At 39.4% G+C, this 23396-nt stretch overlaps 1 protein-coding gene across 7 annotated transcripts in view; it reads right to left on the minus strand.

Moving 5' to 3' along the window:
* The window catches only part of STK32B (serine/threonine kinase 32B), a 180554-nt gene that overhangs the window by 22418 nt on the left and 134740 nt on the right, over positions 1–23396 (minus strand). For all 7 annotated transcript variants that reach the window (XM_080373475.1, XM_080373474.1, XM_080373478.1 and 4 more), the window contains 5 exons: positions 12508–12611; positions 8148–8264; positions 6934–7059; positions 908–1039; positions 86–150 (listed from right to left, as the gene is read on the minus strand). In XM_080373475.1, the coding sequence (XP_080229601.1) occupies positions 86–150; positions 908–1039; positions 6934–7059; positions 8148–8264; positions 12508–12611 (544 nt within the window). The remainder of the gene's footprint in view (positions 1–85; positions 151–907; positions 1040–6933; positions 7060–8147; positions 8265–12507; positions 12612–23396) is intronic.

The raw sequence follows: 23396 nt of genomic DNA on the forward strand, positions 1-23396 counted from the left end.
TCCTTACACTGGGAGGAAAAGAAAAAAAAGTTCTCAAATTAATTTCAGTAGTGAATGCTAAACAGGCATTAAGAAATGTACTTACTTCTCTCTGTTGAATATGATGAATTCTTTCCTAACAGTTTCCAAGCACTGCTGCAGGTGTACGTTCTTTAAAAAACAGCATGAATAAGTTGATTAAAAAACATGGAAAATCATAGACCAAAATCACAACAGGAGAAACAATACTGAACAAAAAGGTTTATGAAGGGATATTATCAAAAGGTGTTTTGGGGACCGTGATAGCACAATCAGTCTTTCTTTCTTTTGAAGAAGTTCTCGACAAATAATTTCTGAGGATTTCTAAGGCGATAGCTCTAAGAACAGTTTGCATGAGCATTCAAAAAATCATTAGGAGTAGCAACAGAATTTATAAAATCTCACTGCAATAAAAACTCAAGTCTGGAAAATGTTTATTTCTTAATCTTCTCAGTTTAGATTTTTTTTCTACAATGAGTCTTTCTACATGGGACACATTAATGAAGACTGCAAGAGACAGCTTTAAACATTTATAAATAACGAGCTTTTCACAGCCTACTTTTCATTTTTGGTACTAGCAGTTGTTAAATACTCCTTGTAACTCTCTGTCCATGTGTGGTAGGCGTATTTGCCAACTGGCAACACTTTTTCATACTTTAAATGAGCATCTGTGAGAATCTTAAAAATGATTACAACTTAAACATGTCGTTACTATTTGAATGAAACAAATGGTTGCTTTTTATCTTGCTTTGGAGATGGTTTATGTTCTATGTAAAATGACAGACATAAAGTTAACTCTTTTCAGACACAAGAAAACTGAACTTAACTGAGTTTGCCTATTGAAGACTGTAAGTGAAACGTCACTGACTGCAGCCACTCTCCAACTTACCAGTGGGCAGGTTTCCTTAGCTCCATCTTTCGATTTGTTTTTGGCAAGTCGCTTTTTCTTTTTGTGGAGAGGCTTGGACTCTAAAATCATTTCTTCAAGTTCAAATGTAGGATCACAGTTCAGTCTTCCTTTCTGGTACAAAAGGATTCAAAGTTACTCTTTGAAGCATCATTGTGGTTTTTTTTTAGTTTGCCTGGGAAATGTTAATAGCATTAATAATGACCCAGTTTCCCAACCAAATCTATAAAATGAAAACTGTCTTTTTAGACCTGAAGTGATGCTCGAAGTTTAAATAAGGGAGGTAAGATAAAAATCGTATTATAAAGCAATTATGAAGAGTTAGATCCTTTTCCTAGTTATACACAGATGTATTCCTACAGCAACTACAATTACATCACCCCAATGAGAGAGATTAATTTGGCCTAAGGTCTTCATCAGAATATCAGTTAGTGCTGTAGAACATAAATGGCAACTGCAATAGTGCAGGAGGGATGGGGAGTAGCTGTAAGACATTACTTGTTAAAATCTGATTTTCTGAAGAGTTGCAGGTAGATTCAGTTGCATAGCTCCTGTCCATGCTAACACAGGAAGGAGCAGGCCTTTTTTGGTTAGCAGCATTTATATATAAAAAAATGTTTCGTAGAATCATAGAATACAGGTTGGAAGGGACCTCAATGATCATCTGGTCCAAGCTTTCTGGGCAAAAGCACAGTCTAGACAAGATGACTCAGCACCCTGTCCAGATGAATCTTAAAAGTATCTAAAGTTGGGGAATCCACCACCTCCCTGGGGAGATTATTGCAACGGCTGATGGTTCTCATTGTGAAAAATTTTCCTCTTGTGTTCAATCGGAATCTCCCTAGGAATAACTGTACCCATTACCCCTCATCTTTTCCATGTGACTCCTTTTAAAAAGGGAGTCTCCATCTTCTTTGTAGCCACTCTTTAAATAATGAAATATGGTAACAGGTCTCCCCCTAAGCCTTCTTTCTCTAAGGTTAAACAAACCCAGTTCCCTCAGCCTTTCCTCCCATGGCAGGCTTCCCAGTCCTTTGTACACATTTGTGGCCCTTCTCTGGGCCTCCTCCAGCCTGTCCGTGCCTTTTTTAGCATAGTGCAGACCAAAACTGAACACAGTATTCCAGGTGTGGCCTGACAAGCACTGTGTGGGATAATGACTTCTTTATCTCTGCTGGTGAGGCCCTTGATGCAGTCCAGTATCCTGTTGGATTTCTTTGCCACAGCAGCACACTGTTCAGTAATATTGATCTTGCTGTCTACCAGGACTCCCAGGTCCCTTTCCACAGAGCTGCTCCCCAGCTGAGCAGATCCCATCCCATGCTGCACTCCTGGATTATGTTTTCCAAGGTGCAAGACCTTATGTTTGTCCTTGTTGAAATTCATAAGGTTCTTGTTAGCCCACTCTTCCAGGCTATCTAGGTCTTCCTGCAAGGTGGCTCTCCCTTTTGAAGTGTCCACTTGCCTACTCAGTCTGGTATCATCAGCAAATTTCATCAGGGTACACTTGATTCCCATCATCCAGATCACTTAGGTAGTCATTAAACAGCATTGGGCCCAATAGCAATCTTTGGGGGACCCCACTTGGCAGTTTTAAAAAGAGCTATTTACCCCCACCCTCTGCATGCAGCCTGTCAGCCAGTTCCCCCACCCACCGCACAGACCACTTTTTTACACCACAACACATCAGTTTCTCTATGAGGAGGCAGTGGGAAACTGTATCAAAAGCCTTGGAGAAATCCAGGTAGACAATGTCCACCACTTGCCCCACATCAGCTGAGCAGGTTACTTTGTCATAGAAGGCAACTGGGTTCATCAAGCACGATTTGCCCTTGGTGAGTCAGTGCTGGTTTTTCCCAATCACATGCTTCATTCCAATTAGGCTTTTTCTGTTTTATCCCATCTATTATGCTTTTTCTTACCCGTTACTTACATTACTTAAATATCCTGGATTCTTCATTTTTATATTGATTTGTGATGCTTGAACCAAATCTTGAGATTCTTGGTTGTATCAGGAAGTTCTTTTTTAAGCAGGATGGTTGGAAACACCATTACTATATGGTCATTTCCTTCCTTGGTTCTTTTTCAGATTCTTCCTTAATTCTTTTCAGGTTCTTGATTCTTTCAGGTCTTTTCAGCATAGAAGTTTACAGGAGCAACATTTATGCCTTGAGGAGTTCTTTTAATTCTATTCATTAGTGCAGTAAAGCCACCTCATGACAGCATTTACAAAGAACTTTTCCTCTCCTATTTAGCGATAAGGGCTAGGGTATGGCCAGAAAATCTATGTCTCAGCTGACCCCAATACATTTTTAAAAAGTCACCCTGAAACCAGGACACACGACTTGGCATCCTAATTACTGGATTAGTCTTTTGCTGCTCTTGTGATCAGAATGACATGACTTCCTTTCTTCTCATTCTTTCAAAGCATTTTTAAAACAATTGCAAACAATTTGAATTGTGTGGTGGAAGATCTTAAAAGCAGCCTGTTTTCCTCTGGGACTGCTGAGAGTTCAATCGCACCATTGTCACCATCAAGGTGGAAGTACTAAGATAAGTCATACGTATGAATGGCAGATATTATTTAGTAACCAAAGCCACTAAGCAATAAAATCACATCAGAAACTTTTATAACGTGTGGTGTCTTACAACAAAACATTTAATTTAGAGACACTCTTCATCATTTTGATTCCTAGCAAAGTCTGTATACTTAAAGTACAGTATTAAGCTGTCTGATGCCTTTTCCTGCATACCATCCAGTCAGGTTTAGTAAAATTAGTTTGCTTTTTATTAATGGAGGTTTATAGCTTATTTATATTTATTCATAAATGAATAATTCTTTATGCTTGATCAATATCAGTTCCTATCCTGAGCATGTACAATTTTAGGATTTGTCTGAAATTAATTTGTCTGAATAAATTTGTCACATTAATTCTGAAGCTTTAAAAATGAAGCTTTTAAAATTACGTTTAAATAATTTCTTGCTTCCTTTATCAAATATGTAAGAATACAAAGAAAAGCACTAGCAATTTATGACTCCAAGCTGAATATAAAGAAACTATCTAAACCATACAGAAATATACATACTAGTTAAGTAAGAACAATGTTTATGGAATCAAACTACGAGTGAGAAATTAAATTATGGGACCTTCCTACCACAGGCCTCTCACATGCCATCTTGCCTGCCTTCTGCAGGCAAGCTCCTGACAGTAAGCTGTCAACATTTATAAAATTCTCCCCATATCACTGTATGTTGGCCCCAATTCACTCTCTCAACAAAGCCTGAAAACCAAGAAATGTTTTGTTGTGTGGCCCCAGTTAATCAGTGAAGGTTTTTGCTGGTGCAACAAAGAAAAAAGTTCTTGGAAAATGCATGGCCAAACTTGGCATCATGAAACAATAAAATTTACTATAAAAAGAAGTGTTGTGCTAGAAAAGATGTTTTGATTCTCACCATCTCACTGTTTTTCCTAATACACCTGATCAGCCGGGTGGAACATGGCCTGCAATATCAGCCTCTGTTCTGAAGTGTCTGGTAGAACTTGTGGTGGGACTTTCAGATTAATCTGAGTAGATAAATGTAACTTTTTAATCCTATTTTCTTTTAAATGTAGAATATTATTTTGCCTCCAATATTACAGATTTCCCTCCAATATTCAGATTCCTGCCAAGACACAAGTAAGGTGAATCCAAATGTGAAAAGAATAGCTATCTTTGGACACATGTTTAATGGCAGACATTTTAAGAGGACTTCCTCTTTTCTCAACTTCCATCACATTCATCTTTCTCAACATCAGGCACAGAACAGGCCACTTGGCTAATAGAAGAGTACCAGGCACATAAGTTCCACAACTGCTTCTGAAATTACATTTAAAATTACTTTTTTCACCATCCTTAAGAAGTCAGGGAACTTACCTATACTCTCTCAGGAGTAAGGTACCCTCAAAACAACCTAAATCCAGGTGTAAAGAAGCAAACAGCCACACAAGAACTCTGAATTAAGACGTTAAGGTTGCTTGTCTCTGGCCAGATGCAGACCATCACACACATATGCCCCAGCCCTGGGCAGGCTGAGCGTAAGCCAGATGGATGCGGAAATCTCTCAGCCCCTTTATTAGGTCCTGTTACTACAGCCAAGCTGCCATACATCATTCCTTAGGAGGCAGGCTTCACAAGGTGGCACATGTTGCATTGGTTAGCTATACACTCCTGGACTAAGGCTGGCTTGAGTCCAACCCTCAGGAGCAGAGTTACGATGGATGGTACGGCCCTAGGAATTCAGGCTTGAGTGGGAGCAAGGATGAGACTGAGACATCTGGGGAAAGGAAAACTCTGGAGCAGGAACAGGAGCAGAGCTAAGACTTGCCGTAGGCGGGCTTCAGTAACCAGTTCTGCTGAAGCAAGTTGAAGTCCTCCCTCTTGTCTTTTAAGCCCTAAGACATGTACTTATGCATGAGTAGTCTCTGTGAAGTCTGGGACTCTCCTGGATCCCATGTATGTTGTACCTTTGGGTATGGGGAACTGCATCCCTCTTTTAAAATACAGAGCAGGGTTGTGAAATCTCCTGCATGCTGACAGCTGTGGACTGAACTTTCTTGTAGGAGTAGGAGGTCCAGTTAATGTTGATTTTTGTCTGAGAAGGAGTTGGGCCACACCTCCGATATCTCAGTTTCCATTCATCTTGTAGATAGACGCCATCAGGAGAACAGAGTTCACAGTCCACTGGGCCAGGGAGAAGCTTTGCTCTGCAGTGCTTTGCTTAGGGTAGCAACTTAGGAGAGCATAGGGGAAGGCCTGGCATGGCATAGCAGTTATTCCAGCTGCAGGGACATTGAGTGGAAGGGAAGGGGTCCTGACCGTGGTTTGGCAGATATAACATTCACCTCTCAAGCTTTCACCTGGCACCATCATTCAGCCACAATGTGAAAGGAAGGAATTTCAGCCCTGGTGAACAATAGTCTGAAGTGCCTAAGAGGGGGCTGCCTTTCTCTTCATCTGTCATGCTAGTTACCTGTTGTATTCCTGGTTCTTTCCCAAGCTCCCTGAGGGAGGCCCTGCTTACCCACCCATAGCTTTCTTCTGCAGGATATAGCTTCCAGGAAAGGCTCTGGTCAGGTGCCAAGAAGCACAGCAAACACTGCCAGCCCTGGGCAACCCACCTGGCTGCCTCTGCTCCACTAGGCAATACCTTCTCACCCTCAGCTTCTGCAGGGCTGGATCCTGTCCTCATCAGATTTGGCAAGAACTCTGGTGTGCACCTGGATGAGGACAAGGTCTAGCTATTCCCCCTTCCTCATCTTTATTTACAGTTGCATTAAAAAAGAATATAAACAAACCTTGGTGTGCTACAAATGTATTGTTTGGTGAAGAATTATGGTACAAATATAACTGAACAAAGAAGAGAAACATGCTAATACAGTCGTTACTTTTTATTCATGTCCCTCCAATCCATTTAACTTACAAATGATAAAAATGGAAATATCCAGAAAATACCAACAAAAAGGAACAACAGTAAAAAAGAAACAACCAGAATCCCTCACAGAATCTGAATGTTTTAGTGTAGCAAACTGTCACAAAGGAAATAGGTCAGTCTTTTGCAACAGTATTTTTTAAGTGAAAAAGGAACAGCACACTTGTATATTATTAAGGTTTTGCAAATGTTATTCAGATGCCTAACTTTCGGAGTAGCAGCTTTGGTATTCTTTGGCTCAGAATTAACTCTGACAATCATTTGATCTAACAGCTGAAACGCAAAGTCTGGAAAATGTTTTTTAGTTGAAAGGGGAAAAAACAAACAAACCAAGGTTAATTAGTTTTTGTTGTGATCTAATGAAATGGATCAAATTTTCCCTTAGCTGTGACTGAGTAAATGCACCTAGAATCCAAAGTAAAGCTTCTGTGAGAAGTAAATCACTGAAGAGCAATGAATGCAAGCATAAACAAGTAAACCAGCAGTGATAATTAAAACCAGCATTTGCAAACACAGTTCACCTGGAATATCAACTTACGTTAGGAACAAAGCCTGGGGTCACAGCTTTCTCTAGAACAGCATCCCAGTTGACATCAGCTAGGTATGGAGAGCTTTGTATGTCTGCAAGGCTGGAAAGGCGGCATTCTGGGTCCTTAGTGAGGAGCTGTGATCAAGCACAAGGCATTTTCTAAGGGACTGGATGCCATATAAAAGAGTGAATGTATCACACACAGAAATTGTATGATACAAAATTTTGAGTAAGAAAATGGCTAGGGAATGTTATAACAGCTCCTAAAAGTCCCAATCTAAAAATAGATAAGTAGTAACTCATAGGATATGAATAGAATTTAATTGCCACCAGATGGCTGTTGCAGGCATGAACTGTATAAATGTATTAGCAACAAAAGTCTATTTACAAACACACAAGAGGCCAAGCCACATGAAACATCAGAGTTCAATGCCACCCAACCATTTGTGTTTAGTCTTTAATTTATTGGAAGATACAGTTACACTGAGCATCCTGGCAGCAATTAAAATGAACCACCTCATTGCTCCATCTATGAAAAATAGATTGCTTATTGCTGCAAAAGAAATTGATCTTCTGTGCTCAAATATTCAGTACTGATGATCTGAAACACCTGAGAGGCAGAAAATCCTTCAATGTGGCCAGAAATTTAAACCAAACAAAAACCTGAGGTTCCAGGAAGAAGGCCATTTCCAGTGTCACAATGCATTCAGAAAAGAACCCTCTCTTGCAGCTTAGTGACATTTACAGCAAAGTGGCTCAACGGCTGTTGTTGCAACTGTAGCAACATGGGACAGGGAGAGATACAGCCTTTTTCATTTCTAAGCTCCCTGGATGGAAACTGTAGCAGAAACCCAGAGGGCAGAGTGGTCCTTCCCACTCCCACATGCACAACCAGGGCTGGAGAGAATGGAGGCAGGGCACAGAGTGGGAATTATTGAACCTCAAAGTTTTGCAATCACTAATGAATCAGTTTTAAAATAAACAGAAATACTCGATTTCTATGTCTTTGAGGCCATGAAAAGCCTGAGTCTAAGCCCAAGAATAATCCAGCTTCTCAAGAGGAAATACTGCACCACTCACATTCAGAAAACTCTAGGAATAAGCACCGCTCTCTTATCCTTGACATTTTGACTACCTAACATGTGTGCTTGCCTGATGCCTCTGCATTGTTAGAGGGGCTTCTGGAAAAGGATGGAAGACAGAAGGTGGTTGTTTGTTCTTACCTTTTTCAGTAGTGCTGTCATGCCCTTGCACCAGACAGATGAGTAGTGAACTCTTTCTATCTTGAACATGTTGAGTATCTCATCAATGGGGGTGGCTGAATGAATTTCATAGGGCCTCTGGGATAAAGTTAAATCAATATCAAGTCAGCAAGAATGGATAAAAGAGTGCAGACAATTCTTATTTCCCTGAGCTCAGTATTGTTTACATTGGAAATATCAAAACCACCAAAACATCTTATAATGATTTTGAGGCTAATCTTTCTTTGCGTGAGTGCTTTTCTTTGGTTGTAATGAATGTAATTACTCATAGATGCATTTCCTCTGCAGATTTTTCTCTCATGAAAAGAAGCATCACTTGAAATGAGATGGCTGAATAATTTTGTTCCTGGGGCATTCTATGTGAAAGGTGGATTATTTACTATTTTTTACAGATTGTACTAGAATGTTCCTGTGATCTAAACTGACAAAATTGAAAAGTGGTGGCTGGAGAGAGCTTTGTCATACTGATTTTACTGAGTAGTAGAAAGAGAAATTTTAAAAATCCTTACAAAAATCTGTGTAAGAACAACAGTAAAAAAGTAGGATCCAAATCCCAACCCTTCTCCTTTTCCTTTTTTGATATCTAAAATTAACTCATTATGTGGACCTGCTGTCCTGTGTTTGCAGTACCTAAATTCTTCTATAGCTGAAGTCCCAGGCTTCACAGCGCTTTGTTCATAAAAGTTGCCGTGATTTATCTTTTATTAAATGATAAAGGTACTACATATTGAAAGGTACTACTATTGAAAATAAAGGTGCTACATATACATTTATATTCTTATTAATTATTTTGCATGTATTTTTTAAAGACTTGTATTTGTGAAGCAAGTTGTTACAATGGTACACAAGTGTGGATTGTTTATGAATTAAATTGTACCCAGCAAGTGACAAATATGTAATATGTGATAAGAGATCTTCAGCCAAATGCCATCATAGCAGCAATGCTCAAATTGATGCATCATAATTCATACACAACATGGAGTTACCTTCTAATCCAATATCTTCAACAGCGAAGGGCAGACACTCATTACTTCAACAAGAACTGAATCTTCTGTTGAATTTGCTAGCATGTACTGGTACAAGATTACAATTTAAGAATATTTCTAGGTGTTAGTTATCTAATCTGATAGTGAATTGGAGCTACTCTGCATAAAGGCCCAGAAAATATTCTTATTTTGAGAGATTCATGCATATGTTTAACTTTGAACGTATGTATGAAACGAAGTACATTCCAAGGCATTGCAATGTTCTAATAATAAATCCAAGGATTGCTTAAATCTTTTTGCTTTGATTCACATTCAGTTAGTCTGTTGCCATTTAGCTATATCATGTCCATACGAATTCAACAGGACCTAAATGCCTGCTCTAAATAAATATATTTTCTTGAATCGAGTTCAAAACTCTAATTGGGAATAGTCTGTCATAGGCTTTTTCCTACCTGTGCTAATGCTGCCGTATAAGAGCTATTAAAACTAAAAGGTTAACATTCTGTCTGTTGCCAAGAAGTAACCTACTGCTGATTTAGACATGATACAATGATGTGACCAATATAAACACTAAGCCAGAATTTACATCAATTGTTGGAAAGGGTGAATTATCTCTAAAAATAGCAACTTTAAGGAATAATGAATTGTTACATTTTTTTGTTAAGGATGTTTCTGCCCATGCTTTTTCCCTCACTGGAAAATCCTTACAAACTTACCTTATTTTAAAGATCATTAGCATTCTTCAGTCTTGATTTTTTTGAGTTTTGCAGAGATTTTTAATATTGCTGTTAGCTAATTTGAATTACAAATGGCCACTGTAAGCTTGGTCTTTTGAGGTCCTTCACACCTATATCTCCTACGTTTTTCAACTATTTGGTCCGCTCAAAGGTCAGATCCCTTCTGGTTTATTTTGTGGAAAAGGAAAAAAATTATCTGTTTTATTCTTGTTCGTGATGTTTTACCAAAGTTTGTTGTAAACCGTTCACATTACAGTGAAAGCCAGAGTCCAAGAATCCCACCTACCACCTCTTTCCTTCACCTTGTCTCTGTTGAGGGCATGGTATATACAGTTACAATATTTTAAGCAGTTGTCTAAGGAACAGACTGACATGTCATGGTTTGCATGGTTTAATTCCATGGACTTGGGGAAATGATCTATTTTTGATGCAAAGCTTTATGAATTTACTTTTTTCTTGCTAGGTCTTTTATTAGCAGCTGGCTAAGGAGAGAAATCTGCTTGCGACATATTAAGAAATGCTAGCACTACAGTGGGTAACCAAAAAGTGGTCCATGCAGTTCTGTACTGGATGCAACCTGTAGCTACAGCCCTGTTTCCAGCAGCATGTTGTCTTGGCCTCCTGGCAGTAGAGAGCAAGGCATGAAGATGGCTGCAGTGCCTTGAGCACCCTGGGCCTCCTCTGAGGACTCTTCCATCTCATAGCAACAGAGGCAAATAAAAACAAAAATTCAGCTCAATAAAAAGCAACTCATTTTTACTTAGCTTTCAGGCAGGCAGTGTTATACACTGTCCATAGCTTAAAAGTTGAAAATGATCGAAATTTCTGATGCTTCTCATTTCTAATGCTCCTTCCTTCTTTCCCTGCTGCCTCCCCCATGCACTAGCATGCACCGTGCTCCAGCTGCAGAAAGCCCTATTTCCAGGTGGCACTGCCCAGTGCAACACCCTCCTCTTTCCCCAGGAGCACTGCAGCAGGAGCAGGTGGGCTGCACAGAGCACCTACCCATCTGCTCCGTAGCAATGGGGATCTCTTCTCACCGCTGAAAAAAGTGCTGTGAGAGTGTGGAGGAAGAGGGGGCTGCCTGCTTGCAGGTTTAGCTTGCAGCCTTGAACACGCAAGCTGCTTCTTTGCAGCCATCTGCAAAGGTCTGCTGCAGCAAATGAAGCTTTGGAGCTCGGAGTTGTTGCAGACAGCAACATGGCTTGGACTAAACATGTTTCCTCAACCTGCTGCTACTGCTCTTGTTCTTGTATCACTTCTGTCAGTTTAGGCCTTCTCTTGACTCGAAAAAATTTAGAAATACAATTCAAGAAATAATACATCTTTTCCTAGTCCATACAAAGGCATTGGCTTCCAAGCCACCCTCTGGCTTGCTCAGGGGGCAAGAGCTGCTCTTCAGGAGAAAACAAGCAGCTGGCTTGGTCGACTGGAGCATGGACAGATGGCAATGTTTTTATTTAAATAAAAAATAAATAAATTTATTCTGTCTCAATTTTGTTTTGTCTGTAGCCAGATAGACTTACTCAGAAAAGACTGTATGGATCTTGACAAATGGATACCATTCCATATAATTTTTCATATGCTAAAGTGACTTTGTCACATTAGAGTGATCTTTTGTGATTAGTCTTGGGAGCTCAGCATTCCTTACACATCTATTCATTCTGCTGCTTTCTTAGAGACATTAATTGGTGAAAAGGTTGATAGAAAACCAGCAGGATGTTCTTTTAATTTATTATATGTGCAGCTACTACTACCATATGTGACTAGGGTTGAGAATATATTATGCTTAACACTGCCAGACCTTAATTGTTCAGGTTAAAATTTTCCATCCTGGGAAGAATGTCAGCTTAAAAACTTAGTAATTTTTGAGAATGATGGTAGAGAAAAATTGCAAAGGTTTTTTAGTGTCATATGATAATAAATACTCCTTCTTTAAAACCAGCATAATACAATGCAGTAAAATCCTCTTTCCAAAATAGGAATTAAAAATCTAAAAATAAATCAGCTACTTTAGTTACATCATTACCTTGAAACAGTATTTAAATTACTGTTTTCCATAGGGAATAGTAAATATTTAAGCAATCAACTTCTGTCCTTTAAACCAAAATGGAAAAGAATTTTCTATTATCTTCTGTGATATTTGACCATGCTCAGGAAGATTATTTATTAAGCTTATTCACATAATTGATAAGACAAGTAACAAGTGTGCTGGCAGAGAAGAATTTTCTGTAGCTGGGCCAAACATCTTACGATATTACTTTAGCTCTTTTAAGGTATTAGCCAAGAGAATCAAAGATATAATAAAACCTGAAGAAACTCAACTTCTATTTGTTAAAAAATGCCATTGTTTCCAGTTCAGCACTGTGGAGAAGCCATTAAAATATGAGGCCATTCCTTAGCCAAACTTGGGCAAACTTTCATAATAAAGAGTGAGGTGAAACTTTCCCAAGAACGTTTCCAGCTGGGAAAGACCCAGGACAGCATTCCTGACCTGAGCTTCAAATTTTATCATGAAGGGTGCCTTCAGGGGCACTGCAAGCTTTGGGACTTATGTCAGTGGATGTGTCAAATAACAATAAACCCCATCATTCTTACCCAGCCCCTCAGTAATTCATATGCAGTAATTCCTAGTGACCACCAGTCTACTGGGTACGAATATCCTGGACCTCCATCCATAAAGGCCTGGAACACTTCTGGAGCTAAAACAATGAACCAAATCAAACAAAAAGCATTGTGTTAAGATTAGACTATGGATCATTAATGTTGACAGCTGAAAAATTAATAAGGATGCAAAGAATTAAATTTTATTTTCATTTGTACATAGGTACACTAAATACATTTATAAATGCAACATTTTCAGGATGCAGTTTCAGTGCCTCGGTTTGCTGGCATCAAGTGACCTTCACTGGTCAGGGTTTTTCAGAAGTCAATAATTTTATATGTCAATTATTACCTGGTCCATTTAAGTTTTATGTAAATAAAAATAAGTAATAAGAGGGGAATTCCTGAACTGAAGTATGACTTGGAACATCCAGAGTAGTGCAAACACTTTAACGGGACAAATATCTGCAGGCAAGGTGATTCTTTGTGACTGCTGGAGGTGTTGAACATGGTAAATCTCATCCTTATTCTACATTTGGATAGAATTAACCAGACAGATTTTAAAGGTATTTAACATAGGAAAATTACAATTAAATACAAATCCCAACACTGATTGTATGCTATGAGAAACTCTGTCATGACTGGAAATAAACACAGTCAATAAAGTAATGAATTCCATAAAGATAGTTTTCCGTGGGGTGGTGGGGTGTGTGTGTGTGTGGAAATATCTTTTCAAAACAAGGATTCAGTTTGCTAATTTCAGCAAAAAAACATTCAAAATAATAACACTGTAGTTTCTTCAGAAAACCATACATAAATAAGAGAGGATACGAAATGAAAAAGTCAGTCATGCTTTTCTAATTATTTCACAGCAGAATCTCAGTACACTTTGTGAAAACAACACTTTCCCTGGGGATTTTCTAAACAACAGTATCACCAACCATAACATCGTGCTAGATTGCAATCACCATGTGAGCCTCTTCTGGCCACAATACTGAGCCTAATGTACCACATTACCACCTGACTACCATCACACCACTTTGTAATGGGCATACTGCAATGAATAATGTAATCTAGTCACGCTTACTTCTGACTGGCAGTTTAGGATTTGACTATATATGACCTTAAGAGAAACACCTTTAATTAAAAGAAAGACATTCCTTTCAGAGGTGTTTTGCAGTCCTTTCATTATGGATGGCAACAACTTACAGCTCCAGACCTGACTTCAGAAAGTCTTGTCTTTCTGAAGAGAAACCTATTAGAGGATTTCAGCATGCAGGAATTGCATACAGTGAAACTCTAACCTGAAGAACAAAAAGCAATGAATGAATGAAAGTGGTCCTATACACTTTTCCCAGGAGGACTACCTCTAAATATGTTTGGCAGTACGACTGCAGGCACCTAAATAAACTTTTGTCAGAATGTATGTGTTTGGAGAATAGCTGACCGGTGGATCTCCGGCACAGGTAGGCTTGTGCTCTGATCCAGTATGGCATGAAGCAGCAATGCCATAAAAGTCAGCACACTGAGTTAGCTCTGTCTCACCCACAGATAATATAGCTTCACTTGGCATGCTATATCTTTAGATTGTACTTCGGATTTTGTTCACATGCTGCTGGGGATCTGTGCAGGCACACCTTACTTGTGTGCCATCTATCACATAGAGAGATGCTAAGAGGGTATAGGTAGGATTTTTTGTGTTGCTTTAGTGGATCAATGCACCTAAATTGCATATCAGGCATGAAAGTTATATTTGGAATATCACCACAGGCACCTTGTAGTGAAGGTTTGCTCTATTTAGCCACATTAGTTATGGGTTTTGCCCACTGTGCCTAGATGATGTAAAATACCTCATTACAGAAAATAGCCTCTGTGGCCTTTTTACTGAACTATATAGGTATAATATTAGTTTCACTCTTTCTTTTATAGCTTTACCTTTGTAATAATGTGATGGATCACTATCTGATTTCTGTGAGGTAGAGATGAGAGTACTTTACTGATGTAACCTACAACATTGCCAGAATGGTGCAGCCGTTTTGCTAATTCAGCGACTGAGTTACCTGCTTTTATTTTATCTCCCTGTTCTAAAAGCTTCAAGGTCAACTTATCCCACATTAAGCAGATAAGCAGGAAATGCTGTCTTTTGCCCACTGGTCCTGGTGTTTTGAAGCTCTATTAGCTCACCTTAAGCTGATGGCACCCTTAGATCAGCATATGGGCGGTTAGGCTCCCAGTTTGTAAAGCAGCTAGCCCCTTTTCCCCTGCTTTAGCCGTATTATTTGCATTCCAGCTGGACTGCCTCTCTGCATTCGTTCAGCTCCAGCGAAGTGATAGTAAGCGCCCGCCTCTCAAGATGGGAAGGGGCTGACAGAAGGTGCAGTATGATTTACAGTGTCCTATGTACAGGTTTTTTCTCAGGGTGAAATCTCAACCCTACAGAGGCCAAAAGACCTTTCCCCAGTTTGGCAAGGCTATTAAATACCAGTCTCACACTAAGCTTGTGCTTAATGTCATTGTCTAAAAGCCTTTTTGAACTTTGAATTTTAGATGCTAACGAAGTCAGCCAGGCTGTACAGTGGACTTCTGGAGTCTGCTTGTTCATTCAGAACCATAGCACAATTTTACAGGAAAACAGCCAATCCTCCAGGTGATGTGTTTACCCAAGCTCTGAGGAGCTAGTGCTGTGAAATACAGAACATAGAATTAAGTTTTGCTGTAAGGAATAACCATGTAAGGAAAACTAATCCTAGCAAACTGGCTAGGATAAAAGTGAATAAAAAATCTGAAAGTTAAAATTCTACATTGGTTTTCTTTAGGATTGCTATGGAAATAGACTATCCGTAATGTTTTAAAATTTGAATTTGATCTCAGGTTCAACTTGAACAGCCATCCTGCACTCTGCTGTGGATAGGTTCTTCCAAAAGATGGCAAGATTTGAGCTTGCCAGCTTGGATCAAGGGCAAAAGCTCTGCTGTATGCACCCTTTCTGCATGCAACTTCTCTTATCATAACAGATTTAGGATGAGAAGAATACTTACATCTTTTTACCCCCATGCATCTACCTAAATGCAAGGATTCTGCTTGCAGATGTTCATTCACGTGAACAGAAGTGAGAGAGTGCGTGTAAGAACGAGAGTTTCAGATCTTTTTCCTCAAACAATTTCTACTGAACAAAGGCTTTTCAAGAAAATATGCAGGTTTAATACTGGTCTGATCCTGGAGATTCTTTTGTCTGAGACCTGTAGTTACTATCACATACAGTTACAGGGAAGGCAGTACAAGTTTGCACGGTGGAAGCAGTCTTTAAATAATAAAATCAAGTAATAGCAAGTCTAGTAGCAAGGGTGAATTCAAAGACAAGTGGAGAAGCAATGCAGTTGGTAGGTCTCCCACATCCTCACAACTCCCCATGAAGAAACAACTTTGACATGATGGAGAACTGCTTTACCAGAGCTGCCCAAAAGAGTCCCTTCAACAGCAGTGACCTGGTGCAGGCTCCCTGCTCACGCTGCTTTGAGCAGGAGGTTGGACTAGAAACTCCTGAGGCCCCTGCTGACGTGAATCACCCTACAATCCTACAGTGCTAATGAAGCTGAAGCAATCACCTTCTCACAGCACATCTGAGTGGGCTGATGAAGGGGTCTAGGGCCAGAAGTCTCAATGGGGTGTTTACAGCTTCTTCCTCTTGGCAGTCATCATGAACTGCATGGGCTCTTCACCCCTGCTCAGGCACCCTTCACGCAAAGTACCAGGGACTTTTGAAAGTCTGGATCTCAGCAGCAATGCAGTCTTTTGGTTTGGGGGATTACTCTTTATGTGTAGCGGAAGTTCAATCTGACACATTTCATGCAAGACTTTGGTAACTACGGAAACAGAGAATTTCACAGCTAATGCCATTCCAAGCTGGAACATCTCTGCTCATTTTAGCAGGGCAAGCAATAAAATCAGGAACATATCTGCGTCTTGTATGATAATGAGTAAATACACATATTTAACTTTAGCAGCTCACCAAGCTAAAAATCCTCTGATAATTCTTTTCTACATCTGTATTTTTCCTCTTAATAACATACTTTCATGCTTTCACGAAAAAATGACATAAAATGAACCCACCTTTGTGCTGCATTAAGTGTGTTTCTCTTTATTCCTTGTTTGTCCCTAATATGTATTTCCAATTAATGTGGGTTTTTTTCCAACTAATAAAATCAATCCTTTTCAGAGTTCTCTTTTGATACTTTTGCACTGTATCTTTCTAGTAACACCATATCATTGTAGACCGTAGGAAGTAAAAAAACGGGTTTTTTCCTCTTTAAAACAAAACTGTACTGGAGAATGGCTAATAAAAAAGTGAACATAAAAGCACATCTAGTGGGTCTGTATCCATCTCAGAAACAGGGGTTTACTGGGATATCCATACTCCTGTTCTGTGGGTTTAACCATACTTGAGACTCCAAATAATTTTGTGTGAGAGTTATTTCTGACAAATCAATTCATATATATAACTACTCATTGCAATTATCATAGCAGTCAGATGATCTACAATGTAAATTATGTAGAAGATGCATCTCCTCTTTATTATTTGCATTATATCTTTATTATATGCATACATCTCCTATTGTATGCATATTTCCCTAAATATCTGTAAAAAATAAAATACAAAACTGAAGTTTTATTTAATTGATTGGTAATTATGTACCCCATTTGTGGAAGACTACCAGTATCTAATGATATGATTAATGAGCTTGAAAGAAGAGAACATCAATGTAAGTGCAAACAACACTGAACCCAATTTTCACTATGTTTTCCTACTGTAAAAGAGCATTTTGTTCATCGGATAAAATGCTTTTAGGTAGGGTTTCTAAAAATCTGCCACGTGTTCATAGGTATCATTTAATTCCATAGTTAAACTGTAAGTGCTCCAGGTCTCTGAAATTCAGGCCATTTTAATTCAGTGCCCAATGGTGAGTCTGGAAATACTTACCACGATAAATAGTCAATTTGAGTTCTATCACTTGGAACGGTTGGCACAAAGAATAGCTGTTATTATTTTTGATGGAGCATACCATTTAATCAGAAAGATAATTCATCAGACCAAATCATAAAATGAAGAGCTTGGAGTGGCTCTGATACAAATTCTAAATAACATGAGGTGACGTTTCTTTTCTGATGAACTGATTTAAGTCTCACTTCCTCAGTGAGAAGCTAATCAAAAAGTACCCGATCTACTTGCCTACCACTACACAGGAGACTGCCAAGTGTTGATTAAGAAGTTTACAGAGCTGTTTTACTTTGAAGCATCGTGGACTTCAATAGGCTGCTTTGAAATTTTGCCGGGTTGATGAGAGGGAAAGTGAAGTGAGATGAATGCATTAGACCCTTCTTCAAGTGGCCTTTACTATGTACTGAATGATCAGTATATTTAAGCAATGACTTGCAAGTGAGTCTCACAAGACTGAATAGCTGTTAGGAGCTGACTGTCCATGCGTAGTTAAATGTTGTCAATGAGAGCTGGTCATTAATTCCTACAAAACACCCTGTGCCAAGGTACCTGATTTTGGGCCATTATTCACATAATACACCTCAATAGGTGTATGTGTGTGTATATATATATACATACATATACACAATAGCAGTAGATAACACTGCAATCCTTCAGAGAGGATTATTTTTACTGTGTTCTGCAACTAGACTTTATACATGTATACGTTACTCATATTTAATGCAATTATTCAAATGTTATTAATATTACAAACAGAAAACAAAATAAAAAATAAAGCCATACTGGTTTGGCCTCAATTTTTTGGAAAAATCAAGTTCAGGTAGGCATGTCCAAAACATTTCTCAAGAATGCAAACTCTGACATTATTCATCCAGTTGGCTAGCTAGAGCCCTCCGCAATCTATTTGCATCTCAGCAAAGACCCTACACATCAGTAAGGAGTATTAGGGATTTGTGGTGTACAGCAGGGGTTGCAAAGAAATACACCCTGCCATAGTTGTTTTAGCAAAACATACTTCACTGGCATGGGATTTATTCTAATGCCTGATATTTCATAGATAAGAAAATACATTCCAGTGCCGTTAACTGAAGTTCAATATGTTACCATACTGCCAGGTAGCATTCTCCTTCCTCATATTAGTCCCTGATCTTAAAAAATCAAAATAAATAAATAAAATTTGTGTGTGTATATATACATATATAAATGGATATTTACAATGCACACAGAGTAAACAATATTTTGATTGACTAGCACAGGATAAGCTATTTAAAACTTAGATCCTTTTAATTTTTAAATGTGTGAATGACTTATGTAACACATTCATAGTTTCACCTTGCTGCATCAGGCTTAATGGACAACAGGCTAAGCTGAATAAGAATTTATCTTGATTTTTGAAATAAAATCCCAAGAACCTTGGACTGAGATGGTTCAGTGACATATTAATTGCTTTCTCAGCATTGTGATAAGAAAATATTAATTTTCACTTTCCTGTGGAAAGTAAATTCAGAGTAATTCTTCTAGGTCATGGTTTAAATAGAAATCAGAAATCAAACTACAGTGATGACAAGTGATCTTCTATTTAGAGTAGAAGCTGTTTTAAGAGCAAAATGGAAGAAAACAACTTCCCTCTCCCTGAATATAAGCATGGATTTTGTAAACTATAAATTTACCTCCTAGTGTTTACTTTCTTGTGTGCTAAAAGGGTCTAGATTATAGCAGCTTTCTGACTCAGAGCTTTCGACTAGCCAATTGTTAGCTTCTATTGTATAAAGCAAAGTGCTGCTTAAAGCCCTGCCATGATGGGCCAGCAATTTTCTAGCATGAGGTCTAGGCTCGTTACAGCAAGGTACCCGATTTTGGGCCATTATTCACATAATACACCTCAATAGATGTATCTGTATATATATATATACATACATATACACAATAGCAGTAGATAACACTGCAATCCTTCAGAGAGGATTTTTACTGTGTTCTGCAACTATGACTTTATACATGTATACGTTACTCATATTTAATGCAATTATTCAAAGTAAATATTTTAGATACCATTACCTGAATACAGACATTGCATTTAGAATGCCTTATTAGCTTGCCATATGGCTATAAAACCTCTCCTGTCCTTACTCAGAGTGCTGTCCTCTAAAAACCCTCTGCATTGCTCAGCCACTGAACAGAACCCACTTCTTGCCTTTGCATTTGCACAGAGAAGCCCTTAGTAGTGGAACATCTGGATCAATCTCAGAGAAACAGCCTCAAGTTACTAGCCCCATTGAAAGAAAGCCCAGCAGCAGTGAACGTGTCATGGTCTCCTGCTGTTGAATATGAAATTATACAGAAGTACCTTCCTTATTCCATCCAAAAGTTCACAGTGGCTGCACTGTCAGTTTTTCTAGCAACTTGTTGAAGGCATTGCGTCCAAAAATATGCATTTGCTATATGGAAGATTAGCCCAGTGTATGGCCAGCAGCCATTCTGTTCCACTACTGAAATTAATCGGTCCGAATAACCGGGGATTTGCACGACAGTCTGTGTACCGGACGCATCAGAAAGACTATTGCATACTCCTGCCTCACATACTCCTCACAGGTTAGCAAACGTTTTTGCTTCAGTTTGTGCAGGCAAAAGACCTGGGGAGTTGCGAGGCTTGACCAAAGAACAGGAGCGATCCAGGGGGCAGAAATGCCCCACTGGGCTGCTGGTAGTCCCTGCTTATTGTACCCCCTTCCACCTCTTCCCCCTCAGATGTGCCTGCACAGCTCCGCGTCAGATCAGGCTCTCTCAGACTAGTTAAAAAACCCCAACCAAACAAAAAAATCCCAACAAATCACCCACACCCAAACCAAAAGTATCAGTTGAACTCAGTGTGGTTTTTTGTTTGGTTTGGGGTTTTTTTGTTTGGTTGGGGTTTTTTTTTTCCACTAAAATAGTCAAAGAAAATATTTTATTAGCAGTTTTTCTGGCAGATCTCAAAGGATGGTAGCAGGACAGAGAACACAGAGAAGTGAAAAGCAGCTAGAGACAGTAACTTCTTTCCTGATCTCCCGAAGTTTTTCAGCTGCTTGTGTGCCAACTCATTAGCGTCAGAGCAAAGCCAAAACCTGAATACCCACTTGCAGCTCATTTCTTAATCCCCTCAGCCATAGTGCTCCCAGGGCAAGCTGAAAAAAACTCTCAGTACAGCAAGTATTTATTTCAGCACCTCAAAGCTTCACATGTCCACTCTTGGTTCTTGCTTATCAGAACAAACAGAAGCCTCCCTGCTCATGCTGGCATTGTGATATTTCCCCGGGACCAAAAGGACAGGTGGCAACATCACCGGTGAAACTCTGTAGACAGGCAGCCAAACCCTCAGTAGGAAAAGGGTGGGATTTTTAAAAACCTAAACACTGCCTTAGCTGCACTCAAAAAGCAGTGAGCTGCAAAACATTATTAAATTTCAGAGCACTGTTCAGCATGAGTGCAAGGAAGATCAACATTGAACACCTATGAAAATCCAGCTCCAGATTTGTCCCTATTGTATTGTACCTATTTTCAGGAACAAATACAGCCCTACAAAGTATTTTTCCTGTACCTGTAAAGTTGATAGTGGGATATCCACTAGCTTTCCACTGAGTCCAATAGTACTCCCACACAGTATTAATTAATAAATATGGATGACTCATACATTTTAGAAGTTCAGTGGATCTCTGTAAACTCACACGCCTCTGGTAATCTTAGGCATACAGCTGTTCTTCACTGTGACAGCAACCTGTGAAAACAGCTGTGAACACCTGAGAGAAGCCTGTAGGATAGGAGAGGGGTAGCTGAAACTGTTCATGTCATTTACTACTGATTTTATTGGCTTTGGATTTTTTTCAGGTGTATTTATATCATGAAACATATTTTATTAGTTTAAGTCACAGTGTATTATTTTGATGACTTCCAGCCTCTGTTGAAGAAAACCCCTAAGGTTCTACCTAACCCCCCTAGCCCTCCTACCACCAGAAACAAACAAGAAAAAAAAAAAAAACAGGCACCAAACCCCCAAAATTTAACACCTGTGAACGGGAAGGTTTTGCGACACTCACAAAAATTGTAGGGAAATTGATCATTCAAAAAAGGAAACATTTCAGTGAGTAAAAAGTATGTGCTACAGAACTCAAATACATCTAAATCATGCCAGAGTGAGGCATAAACAAAAGGTGAAATCTGTAATGTTTTCTAAGATACATTTTAGTATTTCACGTTTCGTTTTGAGGCTGACCGATTTGTTGCAGAGGAGAGGGCTGCTACTGTGGGTGGGTGCCCAGCACAGAACATGTCCTCTGAGACACAAGCACATTTCTTGCAGCCTGCATGAGGGACCAATATAAATTTTTTTGTTTGTTTGTTTTTTGGGGTTTTTTTGGCACCCAAAGATGGAGCCGTGTTAAAAATGGCAAACACGGGTGCTTCCAGCCAGGGAAAGGCACACTTTCTTTAAACACAAGCAGCTTAATGAATAGCCTTCTGCAGGAAGAAAGAGCCATGGCTGATTATCTCAGGCACAGGCTGTGGCCAGGGACCGTGTCCTGCCCAGCACCAGCTTTTCTGGTCTACATCCCAGTGCAGGGGCAGGGGGCTCCCCCTCCGGCACTTGTGTTCGTTTGTTGGCAGCAGCCATGCCTGCCAAAAGTCGGTCAGGTCTCAAAGGACATTTTGCATTGCTTGCCAGCGTAGGATGACAGTCTGAAAACAGGACTTTTCAAAGGGCTATTCCTACAACAATACCTTTGACAACACCCTCGTTCACAGGTCTTGCAGAAGGTTTGAGTAGTGAATTTGTAATGATAATATCAGGTAGGGGCAACACACAAGTTTCCGAAGCCCACTTAGGGCACACATTGCATTTCACAGCTGCAGCCATCTGAACAGTACGAGACAAACTCTGAAGACACCCACCCCCCACCACCCCCCCTGCGAACTAAAAAGCTGGATTCACTTCAGCATTTCGGGTCAAAGGCTTTGAGAAGTAAAACTGCAGAAGCAGCTGGAAGTAACTTGTTTCACCAGGCTGTTGGCCCCGTTCCTTTCAGATTCCCCATTGCCCATGCTTTTGTTGCCTATGTATGGCAGGTATTTCCCTTGTCTGAATGAATCAGCTGGTAAAGGGGAACACAGAGAAATTACCAGGGTTTCTGGAGAAACATTCAGGTTCAGATACATTGCAGGGAAATAGGCAGGGAAAATTTCAGGCTGAGAAAGACACAGGGGCAAAAAGGCTAATGCGAAGTGGGATTAAGCAAAGGCTGCAGGAGCCAACTCACACCATGCTCAGCATTACAAGATGGGTATTTTAATCAGAACAGCTGGTGCATTTTTACAACACAGTATCAATTCACAACACTGTTTTTTCTTGGATATCAGTTTTATGCAGTCATGCTGCATGTGAGAAAATTTCTCCCTAGCAATTTCTCATCCTATTTTATTCAAATTTTAAATATGGATGGATGCTTGAGAGAGAACATTTTTCTGTTTAGTTCCTTAAATTGGCTACAGAAAGAAGTGAGAAATCCTGTAAGTATTTCTCCTAAGGAAAAGGCTGGTGACTGCTTTCATATTTGATTAAACATAACAGGATCCTCATGGGAGTACACCTTTATAAGTCTCCAAGAAGGGGAAAAAGCTTTCATCACATCTCATACCTTCAACATCATGAAAACAAACACAGCATAAGGCATGTCTTACAGGAACTACTAAGTTTCCTTGGTTCTGGTGCTCAGCAAGTACCTTGTTTGAAGATGATTTTGTTACACCAAGGTTGAAGCATGGTTTGAACTCCTGGTAACGAAAGCTTACTGCCAACCATAACACCAATCTCCCCAATTCTTTTTTTCTATTTCTCTCATTGTCTAAACAGCTTAGA

The sequence above is a fragment of the Falco punctatus genome, assembly GCF_963210335.1.
Source record: "Falco punctatus genome assembly, chromosome: 1".
NCBI lineage: Eukaryota > Metazoa > Chordata > Aves > Falconiformes > Falconidae > Falco > Falco punctatus.